Here is a 21618-nt window from a genome sequence, read left to right as displayed (position 1 = left end):
CATCTATACAACTAAAACATAAAACTTCTACTTGCAAGATTCAAGTGTATTCACTTTGGACTCTCTATATCAGTGCTTTCAACTATAGAAGCAAACCAACATTTCTCCCCCTCTATGGAAGATGTAGCATTTAAGATATAGTACACAATTAAATGAATCAAGGACATCAATGATGTGTGTGTATATATACATACTTGCTTTTCATCATTTGAGCAATTGGTTCTAAAACATTTGATATTCCAAAAACACAATGTACCTCTCCTTGCCAGTCCACGCTTTTGTTCAGAAAAAAATTATAATTTCCCTCTCTCTACCTGAGCCTTCTCCCATTGACAAAATACTCCAAAAAAACTCAGATTGTAAGGGTTATCTCTCTTGAAAATACAATTCCATTTCTGCTCTTCAGCCTTCATCCCTTGCTGTTATTAAGAAACTGTGGAAGTCTGACTTGGGAGTATAGGTTTTTAGATGAGGAGTGGAACAATGTTCTCCACAAAGCGAACTCATTCTCTATCTGTGCCAGACATTGTCTGTTGCAGTTTAAGATTCTACACCAAATCCACTTTTGTAAAGTAAGGTTAGCAAGCATCTCCCCTGAAAATGATCTCACAAGTCCCTGAAAAATTAGTACATTTATTTTTGGACTGCCTGAGCCTGGACATATTTTAACTCACTAACTGCTATTTTGAGAACAAATATTCAAACAACTCCTTTGTTGGGTATATTTGGTGTTGCCCCAGATCATATCGTACTAAAAAAAGGAAGGGTGCTAGAAATCTCATTTACTGCAGGGTTCTGGAAACAAGCAGCTCCACCCTTGTACATGCATTTAGCCAGGGTTTAAGTAATTTCATTAAGCTTGAGAAATTAAGATTCTCTCTACTCTTGGTAACATTAAACTTTTTCAACAGTTATCTCTCTCTCCCTCTTAACTTTTAGGTGTATTTTTCTATCTTCAAAGATTTTTCCGATCATTACAGAAAACTAGATAGATGATGTCCAGTTGCTTTATCGTTCTGTTTAATCCAATATCACTCTTGAATTTATGTTGTTACAACTTCCCTATTTATCTCTTTAACTCATGTTTTGGTAACATGCAAAATGTATAAAGTTTAAATGCATAAAAGATGATTCAAGTATACTTAAAGGAAATGGTTTTACAACGTATTTTTTGCCTTGTCAACTTCATTGAAGAAATGTTTTCTTAAAATTTAGCAACGCAGACTAAAATGTATAACATATTCAATAGTTTGCTTTTTGCAAAAAAATGTAAAATGCAAATTCAACCTTTTTGAAGTGTTATGATTTTTGGGTATCTAAAGTTCGATGGAATTTTTGTTTTCAGTTTCGCATGTATAGTATATTGAGATCAAATTTAATCAATCCATCCATTTCTGAACCTGCATAATTTATTTCAGAAGTATCGCAACAGGAGCCTGCTCTGGTAGCACTAGAGGTTAGGCTTAGTGTTACCATCATAGTGCACACTCATGTGTAAATTCGCTCAAATGGGTTGCTTGTACATAACTAGCTTCTAGTTTTTACTCTTTCATATATAATTAAATGTATTTTTTTTAAACCTCAGCTGATATAACTGAATAGCAATTGCTTTGCATTTACATCATGTGTGAAATATAAAGATTGCATTTTACAAAAATGTAAATGTCAAAACCACTCTTCTAAAAAATCTAGAGCTTGGAAAAAGAAATGCAATGACTTGTAAGACATTTATTTAAGTTATATATATATATATATATAAATAAATATATATATATAAATATATATAAATATATATATATATAAATATATATAAATATATATATATAAATATATATAAATATATATATATATATATATATATATATATATAAAAAAGTATGAACCAATTGGTTTTTGAACAGCTGATGTTCAATATTTAATGTAGTAATCACTATGTGGTTTATAATTACTTCCTCAGAAAAAAAGAATGTAATAGATAAATCACAGTTAAGTATCTTGGCATTTTCTAATTTTCTGATTTTCCTTTCTAATTAAATGCATTATTGAAGTGTTTTTATAGGGTCGAGTCAAACATAGTGCAAATATATATAGTATTAAAAGAATTTGTTACTATCTCTATTTTTGTAGTTGTGCTTGTTGAAGATAGTCCCTACATGCATCACTTTTTTTTTTTTAACTGTATAATTGCTTTAAGCTCTGATGAAAGTTTTATTATACTATCAAGCCTTAAAGGGGATTCCTGTTGTATTATTCAGTACTCACTGTACAGTTTCCACTTGGCTCTGGATGTTCTGTGCCTGATTGCGAGAAAGGCTAATTTTTTCATTCAGTTCTGCCACCTTCTGATTATGACACACAATAAGATTTTCCATTCTGTTACAGAACATCAAAAAAAAAAAAAACTCAGCATTTACTGTAGATAGCTCAATAATGCTATATGTTTAAATAATCCATTTATGTACTATACTTCTATTGTTAACAGTTTTACTCTTCTACAGAATGCAGTTTTGGAGACGCTGTTTTTTTATTTACCACATGAAAAATAATGTAGACAATTATTACATCAAAGGAAACATAATTGTGTGTACTATTCTTTCTTCAAAGACAAGCTATCTCCAGTTCTTTCACATGTGGCTCTCTTCTGAATAAAATAATATAATTTGCACCTACTGTTCCTGGTGTTGCTTGATCAAGCTCTCCAGTTTTCGTTGAGACTCCTGCTTGAAGGATTCTAAAAGATCTTCCATCTAAATTAAAAAAATATAATTTTTTTATTTAACCTGTCTTAAAATACTTCACATAACTAAAAATCACTTGAATGCTTATTTTTAGACCTTATCCATTTATCCAGTTTATGAATTTGCTTTCTCCAGCTCAGGGATGCAGGCAGGCAGAGGCTATTTATTAAAGCCCAGCAATTCATAAAAAACAGATGGCATAAGTACAAACATAGATTAGAACAAGGTAACCTGAGCAAAGGTTAATGTACTGGAGTGAATAAGAAATGAATTACATTTCAACATTATTGCACTATGGAGCATCAATATCCGGGTTAACTTCTGCTGCACAAAGTTATGCAGCTCATATTGATTAAAACAAATATTATTAAGATTTAATTTGAAGAGTATGAAGCATTGTATTGTAGTGTTAAAAAAGTGACCCTGCCAAATCAAAATCTAAAACCAGCCATTATCTGTTTTGAGTTTACACATTACCCTAGTAATCACAAGTTTTTTTATCTCACAAACCAAAGATGAAAAAACTAGGATGACTGACAACTTTTTGAATGAAATGTGAGTGGTTGTCATTGTGGGAATTCCTTGTGATGGAATGGTGATTTAATCCTGCCTGGTAAAACACTTACTACACAGAGGGAAAAGAGCAAGATATTACTATAAACATTTCCTCATAATGATAAACTGTATTAGAAACCAAAACTGAAAAAGAAATTATCACAGTTGAAAGTGATTTAAATAAAACTTGAACACATTTAAAATGTATGAGTAGAACCATCAAATTGTCAAAACACAGCACATGTGAAAGCCTAGTAATTTCTAAGGTAAACAGTTTTCCACGAAAAAAAGTAAAAAGTGCAGCATTCAAAGCTGAAGTGTAGTAACAGTGCTTTAAACTGTATATGCTATGAGCATTATTAAAATGAGAACTTTTATTAATGACTGCCATCTGTTTCAAACATTTGAACAACAAGAACATTCTAAAAATGTATTTTTACTTAATTTAAAAGATAAACCAATTGTTTCTACAGTGAATACTAACAATCAGGAGAGCAGAGTGTTAGATCTGCAGTCCCTCTACTCCAGAAACATGGGGTTCAATCCCCAGCCTGTGTCCGTGTGATTTTTTTTCTCCATGTACTTTGAATTACTTCAACACTTCAAGGTTCCCAAGATAAGGGTAACTGGTGACTCTAAGCAAAATTGGTATGAGTGTGTGTGAATGTGTCTGGGGGTCTCATCAGGGTAGCATCTCACATAGATTTCACTATGCCTCCCAACAACCTGCAATGGAAAAAATCCTATCAAAAATGGATGGATGAACAAATTTAATTAAAGCTAACTGACAGAATGAAAAAAACATGACGTGACATTGGCAAGGTACATACAATTTCTATATCATTATATATACAAAGAAAATAAAGAGAACCACTTACAGGCTGAATTTTTCCTTGGAGTTGAGAGATTTCTGCATCCAAGTCACTGAGCAACCTTTCCATAGCAGTGCCCAAATTACTGAAAGACAGACTATCACCTCGATCCGGGCTGGTTATCTTCTTTCCAGATCGTTTTCCATAATCCAGTATGATAGCTCGCAACTTATGAAGCACCTTGTCTTGTAAATTTTGTTTCTTCAGCAGTGCCTCACTGCGGCTCAGGGCTTCCTTCATTTGTTCATTGTGCGTCTTCTTGATCTTCTCCAGCTCATTAACTGTGGCTTGCATCTGATTTATTAAGTCCTCTTGATCTTGACGTTCTTTATACCTGGAGGCAAACATTAAGAAATCTCATACAAAACACACACACACACACATATATATATTTATTGTGGTCCCGGCCGGGCTCGGGCTTGTGCCTCCTCCAGACCGCGAGGGGGCGTCCGTCCTGGTTATGTGGGGGGCCACGGGTACAGGGCTTGGAAGCCCAGCCCTGCAGGGACCCGTGGTCACCGCCAGGTGGCGCCCCGATGCCGGTTTACCCCGTGTGGTCTTTGGCCGGGGATGCAGCCCGGCCGGGACGCATTGGAGGACCAGAGGAGGGTGTGCGCCTCCTCCAGATCGAGAGGGGGCATCCATCCTGGTTATGCAGGAGGCCGTGGGTAGAGGGCTTGGAAGCCCAGCCCTGTAGGGACCCGTGGCCACTGCCAGGCAGCGCCCCAGTGCCTATTGATCCCGGGAGCCCGGCACTTCTGCCACACCAGGAAGTGCCGGGGGGGAAGACGAAAGGGGATACACGGACGGCTTCCGGGTGCGCAGCCGGCACTTCCGCCACACAGGGGTGTGGCCAGGACTAAGTGCCGGGAAGCAGCTGGAGCCCATCCGGGTTCCCATAAAAGGGGCCGCCTCCCTCCAGTCGGTGGTGGAAGTCGGGAGGCAGTATTGACGGAGCTGGAGAGAGGACAGGAGGCGGCCAGGAAGGCACAAAGACTATGGGCCTTGGACTTTGGGGAAATCGGTGCAAGAGGCACTGGGGTGTGGGAGTGCACGTGACTTTTTATATTGTAAATAGTGTAAATAAACGGTGTGTGGGTGCAAAATATGTTGTCCGTCTGTCTGTGCCGGGGCCAGCGTTCACAATATATATATATATATATATATATATATATATATATATATATATATATATATATATATATAAAATAAAAAAATCTTGGTGGAAGGGAGACAAGGCGTGATCTTCTCGGAAAACACTTTAAAGACCTTAAACATGAGACTTGGTGCCAAGAGATTGCAATTTGACATCTCGCAAGAGGCACTTTAATGTCACGCAAGACAAGGCAGTGAGACAACATTTAAAACAAATTCACGGACATCTAACTTAGCAGTTGCTGAAATGCTTTTGGCAGAAAGACATCATGTGCTCCCAGCTCTTAAAACAGTGACAAGCAGAACATGTAGCTTGTCAGCGTCAGCAGCAGGAAGCTACCTGATGATCCGGCCGCTTCTCCTTAGCGTGCATTCAACCAAAATCACTCAACCCCAACACGAGCAGCAGAGATGCAATGTTGCAAAAGGACAGCTGCTGTCCAGGCTTTGAAATGATCGACGCAAAACGTGACAAGCAGAAAACTCAGCTCGCCAGCAGCAAGAAACCAGCAGATAATCAGACTACAACTTCAGAGTTCCACAAATATTGGTTTGGCCCAATTATTGCCAGTGCATTTGGAATGTTATTCCTGGAAACTATGTATCCTTTAAATTTCCCAAAATGTGAATTTTCATTGAGTACTCTAAATTGCCCATTTATTTAAATGTGGGTGCATGCCTGAATAACTGATGGCTAGTGCAAATTCAGCTCCTACTACTTTTTCTTTGATGAGAGGTGCTGAAGCCCACCACTTCTCTGTATAAATGGATCCAGGACATGAATAAATGTTTCTAACTAAATTAAATTTGCATATTTGTACAGCAAACTAACCTTTTACTGTGACACTCATACATTTTATAAGTTCCATTTTGTGCAATTTAATAATAATGCACTTTATTCATATAACATCATTATCATGCTCAAAAAACTTAACATCAAGAATTTAAAATGATCAAAGGGATTAACAAACAATATATGTTTAAATGTGATGATGGTAACAACAAGCAATGAAAATTACAAAAAAATACTCTGTGCAGTCATTGACTTTCAGAATAGAGCACAAAGCTGTACCTCAGTTACCAATGAAAAAATTAATTAACTGAAATGTTTAACAATATAATTATGTAATGCTCTGTGGCTGCAAAACATATAGAATCATAGGTTTTCCCCAGTCTTCAAGAGATACTGTATAAGTTGCCTCATCTCTTGCAATGTTTGTAAACTGATACCAACTGAAACACATGATTAAGCCACTTTATCCCAAATATCTCTAAGCACCTATATTCATCATCCTTTATGAATAGCATATCTTTCAAGTTAAGATGGATTTTTTTGTAAAATACATGTGAAATAAGTCAGAGTGGATCCATTTTAACACTGAGGTAATGAATAATAATTCATTACATTTATATAATGCTTATCAAGGTACTCTAAAATTAATAATAAAATAATTCTTATACAGTGAGTGGGGAGTCACTTCAACTACCATTAATGTGTACCATCCACTTTAATGATGCGATGGCAGCCAATTTGTGCCAGTATGCTCACCAAAGATAAGCTATTAGGTGGTGAAGGGGTGAGCAATAGTTAGCCAATCTGTGACAGAGGATGATCAGGGGTCCAGAATGACCAATGATCAGGGGTCCAGAATGACCAATCTGTTGTGGACAATTTAGTCAGGACAACAAGATACACCCTACTCCTTACAAGGAATTCCCACGGATCTTTAATGGCCACAGAGAGTCAGGACCTTGGGTTTTATGTCTCATCCGAAGGACAGCACCATTTTTACAACACAGTGTCCCCATCTCTGCACTAGGGCATTGGGACCCACATTGAGAACACAGAGAAGGCAACCCCTGCTGGCTTCACCAACACCTCTTCCAGCAGCAACCCAAGCTTTTTCCTGGTTGTATCCCATCCAAATGCTGGCCAGGCCCAAACATGCTCAGCTTGAGGTAGATGACCTGTTCTGAAGTGCATGTTGTATGGCTGCTGGCTAGATGAGGTCTAAATGCACCCAAAAGCCCAACCATTTGGTCTTGTTTCAAGATTGACTGCTGACACAAAGTTATGTTATTAAGTCTATTTCTAATCAAAAGTATAATTTTTTACTTTTAGGCTTTTTTCACTTAAACATTGTATTGATAACAGTTTTGTCTTCTTTGTCCTCTTGTTTGAGGTATTTACAGTAAGTTGTGTGCTTTTTCATATTCTTAGGTTTTTTTAATTCTTTATATTATGCAATAAATATTCAAATATGACACAGATTCACATGCCTACTTGAATTATTTGGTCAATATTACCCATTAGATTAATCAATTAACTGATAAAATAGTCCATATATTAATCATTTACAAAATAACTGTTTGTGGCAGCCCCAACTCACACATACAGTAGAAACATTTGGGAGCACTTCTTTTTTGGTACAATACTGCTGTCACTATTCTATTCTGAGGAGACATGCCAGTTAAGAAATTCACTGTACTACCTAACATACACATAATGAAGTTGAAGTGCAGCCACAAACCTTTCAGAACCTAATATCATGAGATCATACAAGTGTTCTTCTCTGCTTTGCAGGCAATGTTGTTGGATGTGCTTCATTGGCTACTTTAGCATGAAAGTACTATCAACACCTGTGCCAGTTTGGTCAATGAACTTATTTTTAGTACAGCTTCAAAGCTAAACTGGTATTGTTCTTTTAAAAGAACGCTTCCACTAACATTGAAAGTGTATTTACAGTAAGATAGTGATTCTTTATCTTAAATAGGATAGTCTAACAGTAAATTTGGTTTCCAAGCAAAAAAGGCTGTAATATTGAATGAGTACACAGTGTTTCATAATGGCTGTAATCATAAAAGAAGGATGAGAAAATGGGTCAATAGCTTATACGCTTACATGCTTCTATGTATACATGTAACTTGTATGCTTAAATGCTTGTTGAATATATACTTGCATACTTACATAACTCCTGATTGACTTAAATAACATTTAAACAGAATGTGCTTTGTTGTACACAGAATTTTGAATAAATACTATGTGTGTATAGAGAATTAGTTTTCCTTTCTTTTCTGTATCAAGAACTTTTGCTGCCGCAGTTGTTTTAGACAAAATAATATATGCTTAGCCATGTATAAAAAATTATAAAAATAAATATCAAAAATATCTAAAATTTGCTGAACAATGGAAATGGAGGAAATGGTGCATGTGCTTGCTGACTATAAACACACACATCTGCATCAGTCTTAAAAACTTAATTTTGTATGTATTTTTTTCCAAATTGGAGTTTCTGGTGTGAATTTATTACTGCCAACATAATTACATTAATTAATTTCTGCATGTTGTGTTGCTTTATGCTACACAATGCTTGGGATCACACATGAAAGATTCAAATTGGGGAAATCTAAAGTGAGCTGTACATAGATATAAGGATATTTCAGTTTTTGTGAATTACAGTTAGGCTGCAGTTGGTTTAATTTTTGCTTTTGAAGTTCAATTTTAAGCAGATTGCATCTACGGTTTCCTAAATATTAAAATAATTTACAAAGCATATTTATTTCTCAAAAAAACAAATGAAATGCATGGTGTGAACTTTTGTAATGCCAGGATTGTAAGCCATTTCCCCTGCAATACATAAAAGTCCACTAGGGGTCAACATTTACAATAACTCTGATTATTGATTGTCAAAAGTTAAAAAAATAAAGGAGGCAGTCAAATATCAAAAAGCATTTAAGGTATTTTTTTTTTTAACTATAATAGACAGAAAAGCATTGTGTCTTAATTACAAAGAATGCACAAATTGTGACACAGAAAATAGACTTGCAGTATTTCAGAGGTATTGAATGAGGCGTAAAAGAGGAATGCTAATAAATTAAAGGCAGGAAGACAAGATGACTCATCTGATATTAGTTCCAGGAGAATCTTAGTACCCAACTCAAAAGCTAAACATTAAATCCAACAAAAAAGAACACTAATCATACTCCTACCTGCTTTTTAAGGATTTTACAGATGTATGAGTGAAACCCAACTCTTTTTGCACACTTTCACACATACTGTATATTGCAGCAAGTACAAAATTACTTACTTTCACATCAATGGTGATTGAAAATAGCAGAAATTGTCTCATCTTCCCTTGTCATTATAATGGCTTTAAAAATCACCACTTTTACTTTTTTCTTTCCAAACTGATTACAACATTAACTTGTAGCTTAAAAACAATTTCATTTTATGCAAAAACTGACAATTTCTTTTTTAAAAAAAGAATATTTCAGTTACAAATTTAATTCAGGTCTCTATAGTAAAGCAATTCACTTAAAACATTCACATGTACAATAGCATTTTACATGACTGAGCTACCTTGTATTCGCAATGACCACAAAATGTGAAATAGCTTTTGCAATATGAAAGTTTATTTAAGAATGTCTTTCTACTGTTCATGATTGTTGGTCCCTTAATAAACTTCACATGTTCAAACAGTGAAATACTGCAACCTGCCATACTCATGATAAATATTTGGACAGAGACAACTTTTTTCTAATTTTGGTTCTGTACATTACCACAATGAATTTTAAATGAAACAACTCAGATGTAGTTGAAGTGCAGACTTTCAGCTTTAACTCAGTGGGTTGAACAAAAAGATTGCATAGAAATGTGAGGCAACTAAAGTATTTTTTAACACAATCCGTTTATTTCAGGGGCTCAAAAGTAATTGGACAAATTAAGTAACTAGAAATAAAATGTTCATTTCTAATACTTGGTTGAAAACCCTTTGCTGGCAATGACAGCCTGAAGTCTTGAACTCATGGACATCACCAGATGCTGGGTTTCCTCCTTCCTCGTAATACAGTGATCCCTCGCTATATCGCGCTTCGACTTTCGTGGCTTTACTCCATCACGGATTTTAAATGTAAGCATATCTAAATATATATCACGGATTTTTCGCTGGTTCGCGGATTTCTGCGGACAATGGGTCTTTTAATTTAAAGTACATGCTTCCTCAGTTTGTTTGCCCAGTTGATTTCATACAAGGGACGCCTATTGGCGGATGGCTTAGAAGCTACCCTATCAGAGCATGTATTACATATTAACTAAAACTCCTCAATGATATACGATGTGCTTCCCCAAGCGGATTGTTTGCTTTTCTCGGTCTTTCTCTGACATTCTCTGCGCCTGACGGAGGGGGTGTGAGAAGAGGGGCTGATTGCCTAGAAGATATGGACGCTCCTCTAAGAAATGCTGCTTTATCGCGGTGGCCCAAAAGCACTTATTGATTTTTTGATTGTTTGCTTTAATCTCGTGCTCCTGATGGAGGGGGTGTGAGCAGAGGGGCTGTTTGCACAGAGGCTGTTTGTTTAGAAGATACGGAGGCTATTCTAAAAAATGCTGAAAGACTACCTTCACATTGCTCCCTTCTTTGCGGCACTCATACTTAAAAGCCCAACAGCACATATTGATTTTTTGATTGTTTGTTTTTCTGTCACTCTCTCTATCTCTCGGACATTCTCTGCTCCTGATGGTGCTCGTTTGAAGAGAAGATACGTTTGCATTCTTTTAATTGTGAGAAAGAACTGTCATCTCTGTCTTGTAATGGAGCACAGTTTAAACGTTTGACTAAAGGGTGTTATTTCATGTCTAGAAGGCTCTAATAATGTTAACAATGTGGGAGAGTTTATAAGGGCTTAAAATATATAAAAATAACCATACAAACATATGGTTTCTACTTCGCGGATTTTCACCTATCACGGGGGGTTCTGGAACGCAACCCCCGCGATCGAGGAGGGATTACTGTATTGTAGTAATTTCTCAGATGGGTTTTTTCTGTTTTCGCAGCTTAAGGATGGCTTCTTTCACCTGCATAGAGAGTTCCTTTGACCGCATGTTGTCTGTTCACAGCAAAATCTTCCACATGCAAGCACCACACCTCAAATTAACTCCAGGCCTTTTATCTGCTTAATTGATAATGACATAACGACCGACTTGCCCACACCTGCCCATGAAATAGCCTTTGAATCAATTGTCCAATTACTTCCGAGCCCCTGAAATGAAGGGATTGTGTTAAAAAAATGCTTTAGTTGCCTCACATTTTTATGCAATCTTTTTGTTCAACCCGGAAGCGGAAAGTCTGCACTTCAACTGCATCTGAGTTGTTTCATTTAAAATTCATTGTGGTAATGTACAGAACCAAAATTAGAAAAAAGTTGTCTCTGTCCAAATATTTATGGATCTAACTGTAGGTCACACGATAGGGCAGAAGAGCAAAAGCAGAACATGTTTGTAAGAAATTGTAAGGTGGATACTAAGAGATACCAGTCTTTTCCTATACAGTACTTTACATTCAAACCAATGGTTGGTTATACAGTGTGTTCAAGTGTTTCACTAATTAATGCAGATTTACTACTGACACAACAGGGTGTTTTTCAGTTTACTCCCTTAATGGTATGGTATCAATTTTGATATATTAAAGTAGTATATAGGACTTCTGAAGAGACACATGGACACATGGCACTAACTATTCCTCATAACTGACAATTGGACCTACCTTGCAAATTACATTTCAACCTACAAGGCCAGAAACTCAGTGGTCTACAGTCAGCCATGTCAATGAAATGCACCACCTGTTGGGCTGGTGAGAAAACTTCTCTTTATCAATAAAATACTACCTACATAATTAAAAGCTGCCTGATGTGTCAAATCTTTGTGAATAATGGCATAATTATAAAAATCAAAGCAACTGCTTATATGTACTTGTCTTGAAGATTTAAAAAAATATAACATATTTGCCAAATATTTTAGTGTTATTCTTCTCAGAGAAAATAAAACTAGATACTAATACGCTTTTTACTGCTGCCTCCTTCAATATACCAAAATTGAAACTCTGTTTTTACCTGCAAAAAACCTCTGCAAAAAAAGTAAAACTTTCTTTATATTTTATAGGACATTTTAAATTATACTTACTGCATAACAAGCTTAAGCTAGAAATTACTAATTATTATATCATATCTAATGCTCTGCAGTTAATGGTTTCCTGGGAGTAGTTAAATCCCTTACTAAACCTTGCTTATGCCAATACAGGATAGAAGTGAAATGAAGCCTATCCAGGATATATCAGGCACAAGATAGGAACAATTTCTGGACAGGACAACAGCACAGCACAGCGCAAAGCACAACCACACAACAATATCTGAGCCAAACTGAGAGCAGAGTATCAGTTTCGGCTAATAAAAATGTCCCTAGGGCAAAAAAACAGTAACATTAAAGAAATATCATGAAAACTCCACTTGGAAAGTGGCTTGGATGAAACCTATCTACTGGAGAGTTGAGGAAGCAATAAAAGTAATCAACTGTCATTCCAATATATTTAATGGCCTGAATCAAAATCCCGTATTTAAGAGGTCATGTGTAATGTAAGTCAATAATATGGCAGACTTTCAACTAGTAAAAATCAATACAGTTCCAAAACTATAATTAACTAATTAAATGGATAAGAAATAATGACATAACATAACAATACTTTACTCATTATCAAGAGGAACCTTAGTTCAGACAGGAAAAAAAGCATAAGGCAGGTTGCCTACCAAGCTCAGGGCCACATGAAGCCCTAATATTAAACATAAATACAGTATATTAGCATTGAAACATACATAACCATGCCAGTGTAAAAACACTAGTTCCCTATTTGTGTTCTGGGTGTAATAGAAGGGCAACAGGCAGGTGAACTACAATTACTACCATTAAAGAAAGACAGAGAGAGAGAGAGACACAGAGAGAGAAAGACAGAGAGAGAGAGACAGAGGGAAGTGACACCTTTCTGTTGCACTCTGGGCTCCTTGCGATAATTTTGAATTTGGAACTGAAACTAAGAGCATCCACATCTTTTAAAACATTCATCAATATATGCCAAGAAAATGTCTCAATAAAAGTATACACATTTTTCAGTAAGTATGGTTTTAAAAGACAAATATATTTAAACTTTTACACAAACCTCTTCTCTGCTAAAGTATCTCTTTCCATCTGAACCTCCTGCAATTTAACCTGCAACTCCGTGCAAGTTTTATCAAAATCCAATCTCTGCTGTTCACTAAGCCTGTAAGTCTGCAAATAATACAAAAAAAAAAATTACGGGCTCAGTGCACAACAGCCAGCATATCAGCCTTTATAATACACAAAATACTTTTCCATGACCTGGAGAAAAAAAGATTATATTTCCAACCTATGTAATCTACATATCTGTGAAATAACTACGAACCCCGTAAGAGGTGTTTCTAACAATCAGGAAATTACAATAGTTTCAACAGGAGACACAAATGTTTATGACTAAAATGAATAGCTCTGCATGTTTTGGTACATTTCATTAAATTAGTTTTTAAAACTTACAATATAATAATTCCTTTGCTGTATTTGTCTGTTTTATTATCCAAATCTATGGAAAAAAAGCAAAACTCCAGAATGCCTTTACCAAAATATGGTGAAACTGTAATGTTCCCAAGTTTAAAATCTTTTTAGTAACAAAAACACAGCAGGTTTCTAACAATAATAAACTATCAAGTAATCAATTTGCCAAAAGTGTGCATTTGTATTTTTTCCTAGAAGCTTACTACTGCTGCTCAGCAATGAGCTCAGTAGGCCATTAAGATAAATATTCTGAGCTGTGCACAAGCCAGTTATGCAGTGAACCTTCAGAGATGTTCTTGGGAGTAAAGTTTTTGGAAAAAAAATTGTTAATACTATCTGTGTGACTGATACAGAGCCACACTCATCAAAAATTGCCTTATGACTTTTAAACCCTTTATCAATTAGTATTTTTGGAATGTTTTTAGATTTAGATCTTGGGAAATATGTTGTAAAATGATAGTGTTACTTTCTCCATGTAGTTTGTAGTGGTGGCCAAGAAAAAACAGTAATGTTTTCAAGGATAAATTAAATATTTAATATTCAAAACATACTCAATAGGTGGTCAGCGTGTCCATGTCCATGGAATAAAGGAAAAAAAATTCTTGCTCAACTAAAAACAGGTTAATTTGTTAATTCAAACACACAGCATTGCAGGAAAGATGCCTTCCCTGTTTTCATTCAATGCAGGGTTTCCTGTTAATATTTTAGCAAAAATGTTCACATTTTAATCATACAAATGCATATTGGACATGTGGATTATTTGACACAAGTTATGCGAGGTTTTTTTTTTTTTCTACCCCCCATTCAAATTCTTTGGCACTGTCGAGGATTGTAGATCTATCCACTCTGTTGAGTCTGAATATTCAATATTTAATTTCTTCATGGAAACATGAGATTTAAGTTTTTTTCTGTCACCTCTATAAACTACATGAGGCAAGAAACATTAAAAAATATATATCATTTACACAGCTACACCTTGCAAATATTGGACAAATTTGGACTTAAAATTTGTTATAATGCTTACATAAAATGTTTAAGGAAATTAAGGTTACATTTGAAAATAAAAATCACTGTATGCATAAATTTGTGAGCACAAATTCAAAGACACATTCAAATGCAACAAAAATAATTAAAAAAAGATTATGATATGTGGGAATCTCAGTAAATTTATGAAACACATTGAAAACAGGTTAAGAAGCTAAACTCGTTTTGCCAAAGGGCAAGAAAAAAAATGAATCCCCATTCTGGTCAATGTGCTGAGCGTGATCGAACTGTGCTTCGAGGACCCACAAAATAAACAACAGAGTCCAGGTGTTGACCTTCAGACATCTGCAAGTACAGCTGAAGATGAATTTGATTGACGGTTATCCTGCTCCTAGATCCACCCATGTCTCTGATCTGCAGCAATATGCTTCTCAAGCCCTGCTACAATGCAAGAGTATGTTAATTGTTGAGTAAACCAAGTGACATAAATGTGCAGTTCAACTGGCTGTTAAAGGGAGCTCCTGAATCACAATTTTTGGACTAAGGCCAGAATGAAATGTGCATGTTTTGCTGTTTTTCATGAAAAATTACTTTGTTGTAATGCATTTTGCTAATAAAATGGACTTTGTTGTAATGTCTATAAAAACCTCATTACATCTATAGAAAATTGGCCAGGACCAAAAAAAAATAGTTAAATTGAGGATTTTGTTTAAATAAAGGTCATTCTATTGGGATATGAGCTGTACTGAAAAGAATGAAGTAAGGAAATGTTATATTCAGGCCAACCTGTGTTACAATGTTTATGCCTTCCAGTCCAAAGCAGGAAGCTTAAATATCTGTTCAGGTTCCAATATTATTACTTTGTGGGGACAGAATATTACTGTTGAAGAGTTAGTTAATGGGTTATAACCGTAAACAGTCATAAAGTTTAAATGTATAGCTAAACAGTATCATCTCCACTGACAGACTGAGGAGATCGTTCCTCCCCCACACTATGAGACTCTTCAGTTCCACCCGGTTAAATGTTAACGTTAACATTATACAAAGTTATTGTCTGTTTTACCTGCATATTTATCACTCTTTATTATAATATTGTTTTTTTTAATCAGTATGCTGCTGCTGGAGTATGTGAATTTCCCCTTGGGATTAATAAAGGATCTATCTAAATAAATGTGCAAGCCTATATAGACAAATCTGATTCTAGATCAAAAATTATCTATGCATCTTCTTATCCTGATGTGTCCAGCATGGTCTCTAAAGGTCTATACTTAAATTCACTCTTATCACACTACTTTAATCAATGAACCTTTGAATCTAAAAATGTGTAGATCTTTGGATGTGGGGAAAAAAACTGTTTACTTTTCAAAAAACAGGGAAAATATAAATATTTAAGACTATTAAAACAGGGCCATGGATCAAACTCAATAAGCTGGAATTGGTAAGCCAAAATGCTAACCACTGAGCTACCTTCGAAAAAATTTTACAGAACATAATTTGCACCAACCTCTCCCAGCATTTTTTCAAGCATCTTAACTTGCATGCGGTAGTCCTGTAAAGTCTTTTCTTGGTGATCATTTTCAAGACCAAAACCACTGTTTTGAAATTCTTCAGTGTCCCTCTTGTTGTGTGATGTAAAGCTTCTTTTACAATAAGAACCAGAAGAAAGATCATTCTGACAATTAAGACCAGGTTTCACTGTGTCTGATCCAAGAAAACCTAAACAAGAAATAAACAAGCACAAAAGAAAATTTCAGCAGTACATCTTGCTACTGCCATACCACGTACCTAATATTTTTTAATCTAAATCTTTATCACAACTTTCTAAATATCTAAGCCTTACATATAATGCTTACTTACTATATGACAAACATAGGCATGATGTACACAGTAGGTACAGTAACTTGCTGTCTTTCATAATGCATTTAAAAGGATCTGACAAATAACAACAACCCCTGGTTATATTTAAAAACACTGTCAGAATTTAAATATATGACATCTTCCTAAAACACAACAATATGAGAAAATACAACAATGAAAAGTCCTGAGAGGCTACTTAAAAAGAGCCCAAATGTTCACACTTCAGATTTTGCCCTGTATATGATTCCAGATTACCTTGGAAGGGACAGATTTGTGCAATATACAGTTTTTTCAGTCAATTACAGTATACCACACTCTGCACAAATTGATGAAGTGTACCTCTTGTCAATAACTTTTAATTCATTATCAACAATTCTAATTAAAAAGCTTGGTTACAAATATTCTGAGCATTTAGGGATGCAGTTTTTGAGATATGCTGGTACAGCATGAGATTTTTTTTCCTATTATCTTCATCACCATTAGTATAGTTTCAGCTATTAATGGAAGAAAACAAACCCTAGGCATGTTTCCTTTAACAAATGTTTTTAAATTGCACACAGTAAAATTAATGTGCTACTGGAAAAGTATAAATATACACATCTCTAAAGAACCAGATATGAAGTGATTTCAATGCATTAAATACTTTAATGACTCGGGGGCTCTGCCCCCTGCTTGCTTCGCTTGCCCATCCCCGGGTTTGTTTTTCCGGATATCCAATTTAAAGAGATTGTTATTCTCATGGGAATTGTTACATATGCATTATTTTCACTTTTACTTTAAAACTTGTGTAAAAACAATACTTGTCCTTTACTTCCGGCCTCTTTCTTACAGGACGTATAACGCTGCTCGCGTTGTGAAGGGGGGATGGCTTAACGCACACTAAGGAGAAGCGGTTGGATCATCTGCTGGCTTGCTGCTACTGGCGAGCTACGCGTTTTGCTTCTCATTGTTATAAGAGCTGGGAACACATGAAGTGTATCTGCCAAAAGCATTCCAACAACTGCTAGCTTAGATGTCCGTGGACTTGTTTTAAATGTTGTCTCACGTGACGTGTGTCTCTCGCAGGATGTCAAATTGTCTTCTGAGAAGATCATGTCTCATCTCCCTAGTCTCCCTCCCAAGATATTTTTTTATAATGTAGAGATTTGAATACTGTATATGATTATCATACACAAGTCCAGATGATAGCAACATCTTGGCCCCATAGTGCCTCGAACATCATTTGACATATTTTGAGTGAAGAATCACCAAATTACTGATTAGTGTTGATCTGTGAAATTTGCCAACACATTTTCGCAGCAAATATGCATGTTCACAGGTGACCCTGTTTTTCCAAATTTTTCCCTGCAAATTGACCATGTGGCTGTCTTAGATGAACATTTTTTTCTGAATTGTCCTATGATGCTTTGCAAAGCCAGTGTGACATCACAGAGCTGTACCAGCCACGCGCAGAAGTTTAACACATGATTAATGTAATATTGCTGCTGCCATGGTAGTCCAATGGGTCACAGGCACATCAGGAAAAAAAGAATGTCAAATCATGCTTGACTGTTTTGCATGCACTCATTTCACCAAGGGGAAACCCTGCTTTTCTACTTGAAGTTGTTTCAACTCAACTAAATTAAAAAAATTAGCCATGTGCCTAGGAGCCCTGTCCCGTGTTGCAAAATACTAAAAGCAAAAGATTTATTGCAATTTTCAAGGCACTTCTTTCTTCTTGATTAAAGTTTCTGTACAGATAAAACAAACCAGACATTACAACTCCAACCAGAGCCACATCAAACAATGGAATGAGCCAATTCAAAGAGGTGTGGAATTCTGTGAATGCAATTATCAATATTTTGTTTACCGATTGCTAGATTGTGGCAGTTTGTTCTATTTTGTTTTAGGGTATTCATTTTGTCTACTTTTTTTGTTGTTCGAGACCTTTTGGCGAAATGCGGTTCAGATCATATATTTGGCCAGTACAGTCAGTCCCACATAATTGTCAAACTTTTCCCTAGCCCTCAGGGACACTTAAAAGACCATTGCACCATTATAACCCACTTAAAATTAGTTCAGTTCCTCCCACCCCATTGACTTCCATGGATTTTGTGGTGTTTGGCAAAGTTTGCAAATACTTCCCTGATTTTGCTGAACTCACGGTAAAGTGAACTGTGAAGGGTTTGCTTATCATTATTTCAAAAAATGTACAATAATTATACAGTGATCCCTCGCTATATCGCGCTTCGACTTTCGCGGCTTCACTCCATCGTGGATTTTAAATGTAAGCATATCTAAATATATATCATGGATTTTTCGCTGGTTCACAGATTTCTGCGGACAATGGATCTTTCAATTTATGGTAGATGCTTCCTCAGTTTCTTTGCCCAGTTGATTTCATACAAGGGACGCTATTGGCGGATGGCTGAGAAGCTACCCAATCAGAGGATGTATCACATATTAAATAAAACTCCTCAATGATATACGATATGCTTCCTGCGCGCTGCTTCGCACACTTAAAAGCTCTAACAGCCCGTATTGATTTTTCATTGTTTGCTTTTTTCTCTCTCTCACTCTCTCTGACATTCTCTGCTCCTGACGGAGGGAGTGTGAGCAGAGGGGCTGTTTGCACAGTGGCTGTTTGCTTAGAAGATACGGAAGCACCTCTAAAAAAAGACTACCTTCACATTGATCTCTTCATTGTGGCCGCTTGCATTCTTAAAAGCGCAACAGCCCTATTGATTTTTGATTGTTTACTTTACTCTCTCTCTCTGACATTCTCGGCTCCTGACGCGCACCTTGAAGAGGAAGATATGTTTGCATTCTTTTTATTGTGAGAAAGAACTCTGTCTTGTCATGGGGCACAGTTTAAACTTTTGACTAAAGGGTGTTATTTCATGTCTAGAGGGCTCTAATAATGTTAAAAAACGTATTTAGAAGGTCGTAAACAGGTTTTCAATGCTCTAACTGCGAAAATATTAGATTTATAAATAAAGAATCCTATTTCATGGAAATTCATTTATCTGTCTGGAGCGGATTAACCGCGATAAAGGAGGCTTTACTGTATAACTGTGCAGAGAATATTTGTAAACAGTGTGGGAGAGTTTCTAAGGGCTTAAAATATATAAAAATAACCATACAAACATATGGTTTCTACTTTGCGGATTTTCACCTATCGCAGGGGGTTCTGGAACACAACCCCCGCGATCGAGGAGGGATTACTGTAATGCCAACAGCACAGTGCAAAACATACAGGTAAGAATTTGAGCTGAATATACTTTAATAGTTACCAAACTAGGCATGGTTTCATTACTACTGGGACTGGACAATTCTCTGTGACAAAACTTCCTACTGTATCTCCAACTATACTTCTTGCTTGGTGTCTGAATTCAATCAACCGGAAGAATACTAATCCACACTGTGCAACTTAGTGATGTCTAAATATATGAGGCATAAATTTGTACAGGGCCCTCTGTTCACATAGCTCTCAGGATTAATCTCATGTATATCAGTTAGAATTGATTTTATCTTACTTAGACTGACCACTGTTGCACTGTGATTCATTAAATTAATAACATCTAACTAATAACTAAAAATAATAACTAAGTAATTACTTTATAAGATATATCCACACTGTAAATATTCTCAATTTTAAACAAAAATTAAAAGCAATTCATTTATGCCTGGTAAAGGGATTTTTTTCTTTTTTACATTGAACATGAAGGGAGAACCTCAATCACACTATTCCAGGCACTGCATACCATTTTTACATGCTCACACTTTTTTGATCATTAATCTTTCAAGCCTTGTTTATTCAAATACAGGGTTCAGGAGGAATTAAAGCATTAAGGCAGGAACCACACCAGGCTATCTTTGTGAAGAAAAAAAAAAACACTTATAAAGCTATGCATACTAGGGCTGCAACGATTAGTCGACGTAATCGACGATGTCGACTACAAAAAATCGTTGACACGTATTTTCTTTATTGTCGACACGTCATAAACAGAACCTTCAATAGAGGCTCCAGTCACGAAGAACCACATTGGTTTTTGTAATTGCAATGCACTACATGAACGTCTGGGGGCAGTATCATTTGTTATTGTTTCTAAAGACTGCACACAGTCTTACCAACGAAGAAGAAAGTCTGAGGAGAAGAAGAATGTAGAGGAAAATAAATGTGGTTGCAATGGCGAGTTGGATAGAGGAGGGGGAAGGAGATGGAAAAAAATTGAGAAAGAAACGTTCTAAAGTGTGGGAGCACTTCACTGAAAAAGAAAAAAAAGTTGAATGCAGATTATGCAAAGTAGAGCTTTCTTTTCTGTGTGATGATTAAACATCTTTCTCTGTCTGCAAAATCATTCTTGTGTATTCCTTCTACCTCTACTCCCTCTGAGCGTTTCTTCTCGGCAGCTGGGAACATTGTCTCAAAGAAGAGAGCCTGCCACACACCAGAGCATGTAGAAATGTTCAGGTTCCTGCACTGCAATCAGGAATATATGAACTGAATCTTTTATAAACTGTACATTATTGTTTTATTTTATTTGTGTTAAAGCTTTATTTAACCTTTTGGACTTTAAGACACACCAGTGGCCATTTTTGGTTAAGTTAAATGCACTTTTTTTGTTTAAAGACTATGTGCACTTTAGTTTGTATTGTTTAATGTACAGTGATACCTCGCTATATCGCGCTTCGACTTTCGCGGCTTCACTCCATCGCAGATTTTAAATGCAAGCATATCTAAATATATATCACGGATTTTTCGCTGGTTTGCGGATTTCTGCAGACAATAGATCTTTTAATTTATGGTACATGCTTCCTCAGTTTGTTTGCCCAGTTGATTTCATAAAAGGGGCGCTATTGGCAGATGGCTTAGAAGCTACCCAATCAGAGCATGTCTTACGTATTAACAAAAAATCCTCAATGATATACGATGTGCTTCCCGAGCGGTGCTTGATTGTTTGCTTTTCTCGTTCTCTCTCACTCTCTCTGACGTGCTCTGTGCCTGACAAAGGGGGTGTGAGCACAGAGGCCGTTTGCCTAAAGGATACGGACACTCCTCTAAAAAATGCCGCTTTATCGC

General features: G+C 36.0%; 1 protein-coding gene across 5 annotated transcripts in view; it reads right to left on the bottom strand.

Annotated features, from left to right (window-relative positions):
* LOC120527397 (coiled-coil domain-containing protein 158-like) overlaps positions 1 to 21618 on the bottom strand; it is an 87705-nt gene that overhangs the window by 41110 nt on the left and 24977 nt on the right. For 4 of the 5 annotated variants that reach the window (XM_039750767.1, XM_039750770.1, XM_039750768.1 and 1 more), the window contains exons 5-9: positions 16204 to 16415; positions 13306 to 13415; positions 4172 to 4499; positions 2671 to 2747; positions 2263 to 2373 (exon numbers count right to left, since the gene is read on the bottom strand). In XM_039750767.1, the coding sequence (XP_039606701.1) occupies positions 2263 to 2373; positions 2671 to 2747; positions 4172 to 4499; positions 13306 to 13415; positions 16204 to 16415 (838 nt within the window). The remainder of the gene's footprint in view (positions 1 to 2262; positions 2374 to 2670; positions 2748 to 4171; positions 4500 to 13305; positions 13416 to 16203; positions 16416 to 21618) is intronic. The other variant, XM_039750769.1, reaches the window with a different exon arrangement.

This window comes from Polypterus senegalus, chromosome 4, assembly GCF_016835505.1.
Source record: "Polypterus senegalus isolate Bchr_013 chromosome 4, ASM1683550v1, whole genome shotgun sequence".
NCBI classification, from domain to species: domain Eukaryota; kingdom Metazoa; phylum Chordata; class Cladistia; order Polypteriformes; family Polypteridae; genus Polypterus; species Polypterus senegalus.
This window is presented reverse-complemented; position numbering and strand designations above follow the sequence as displayed.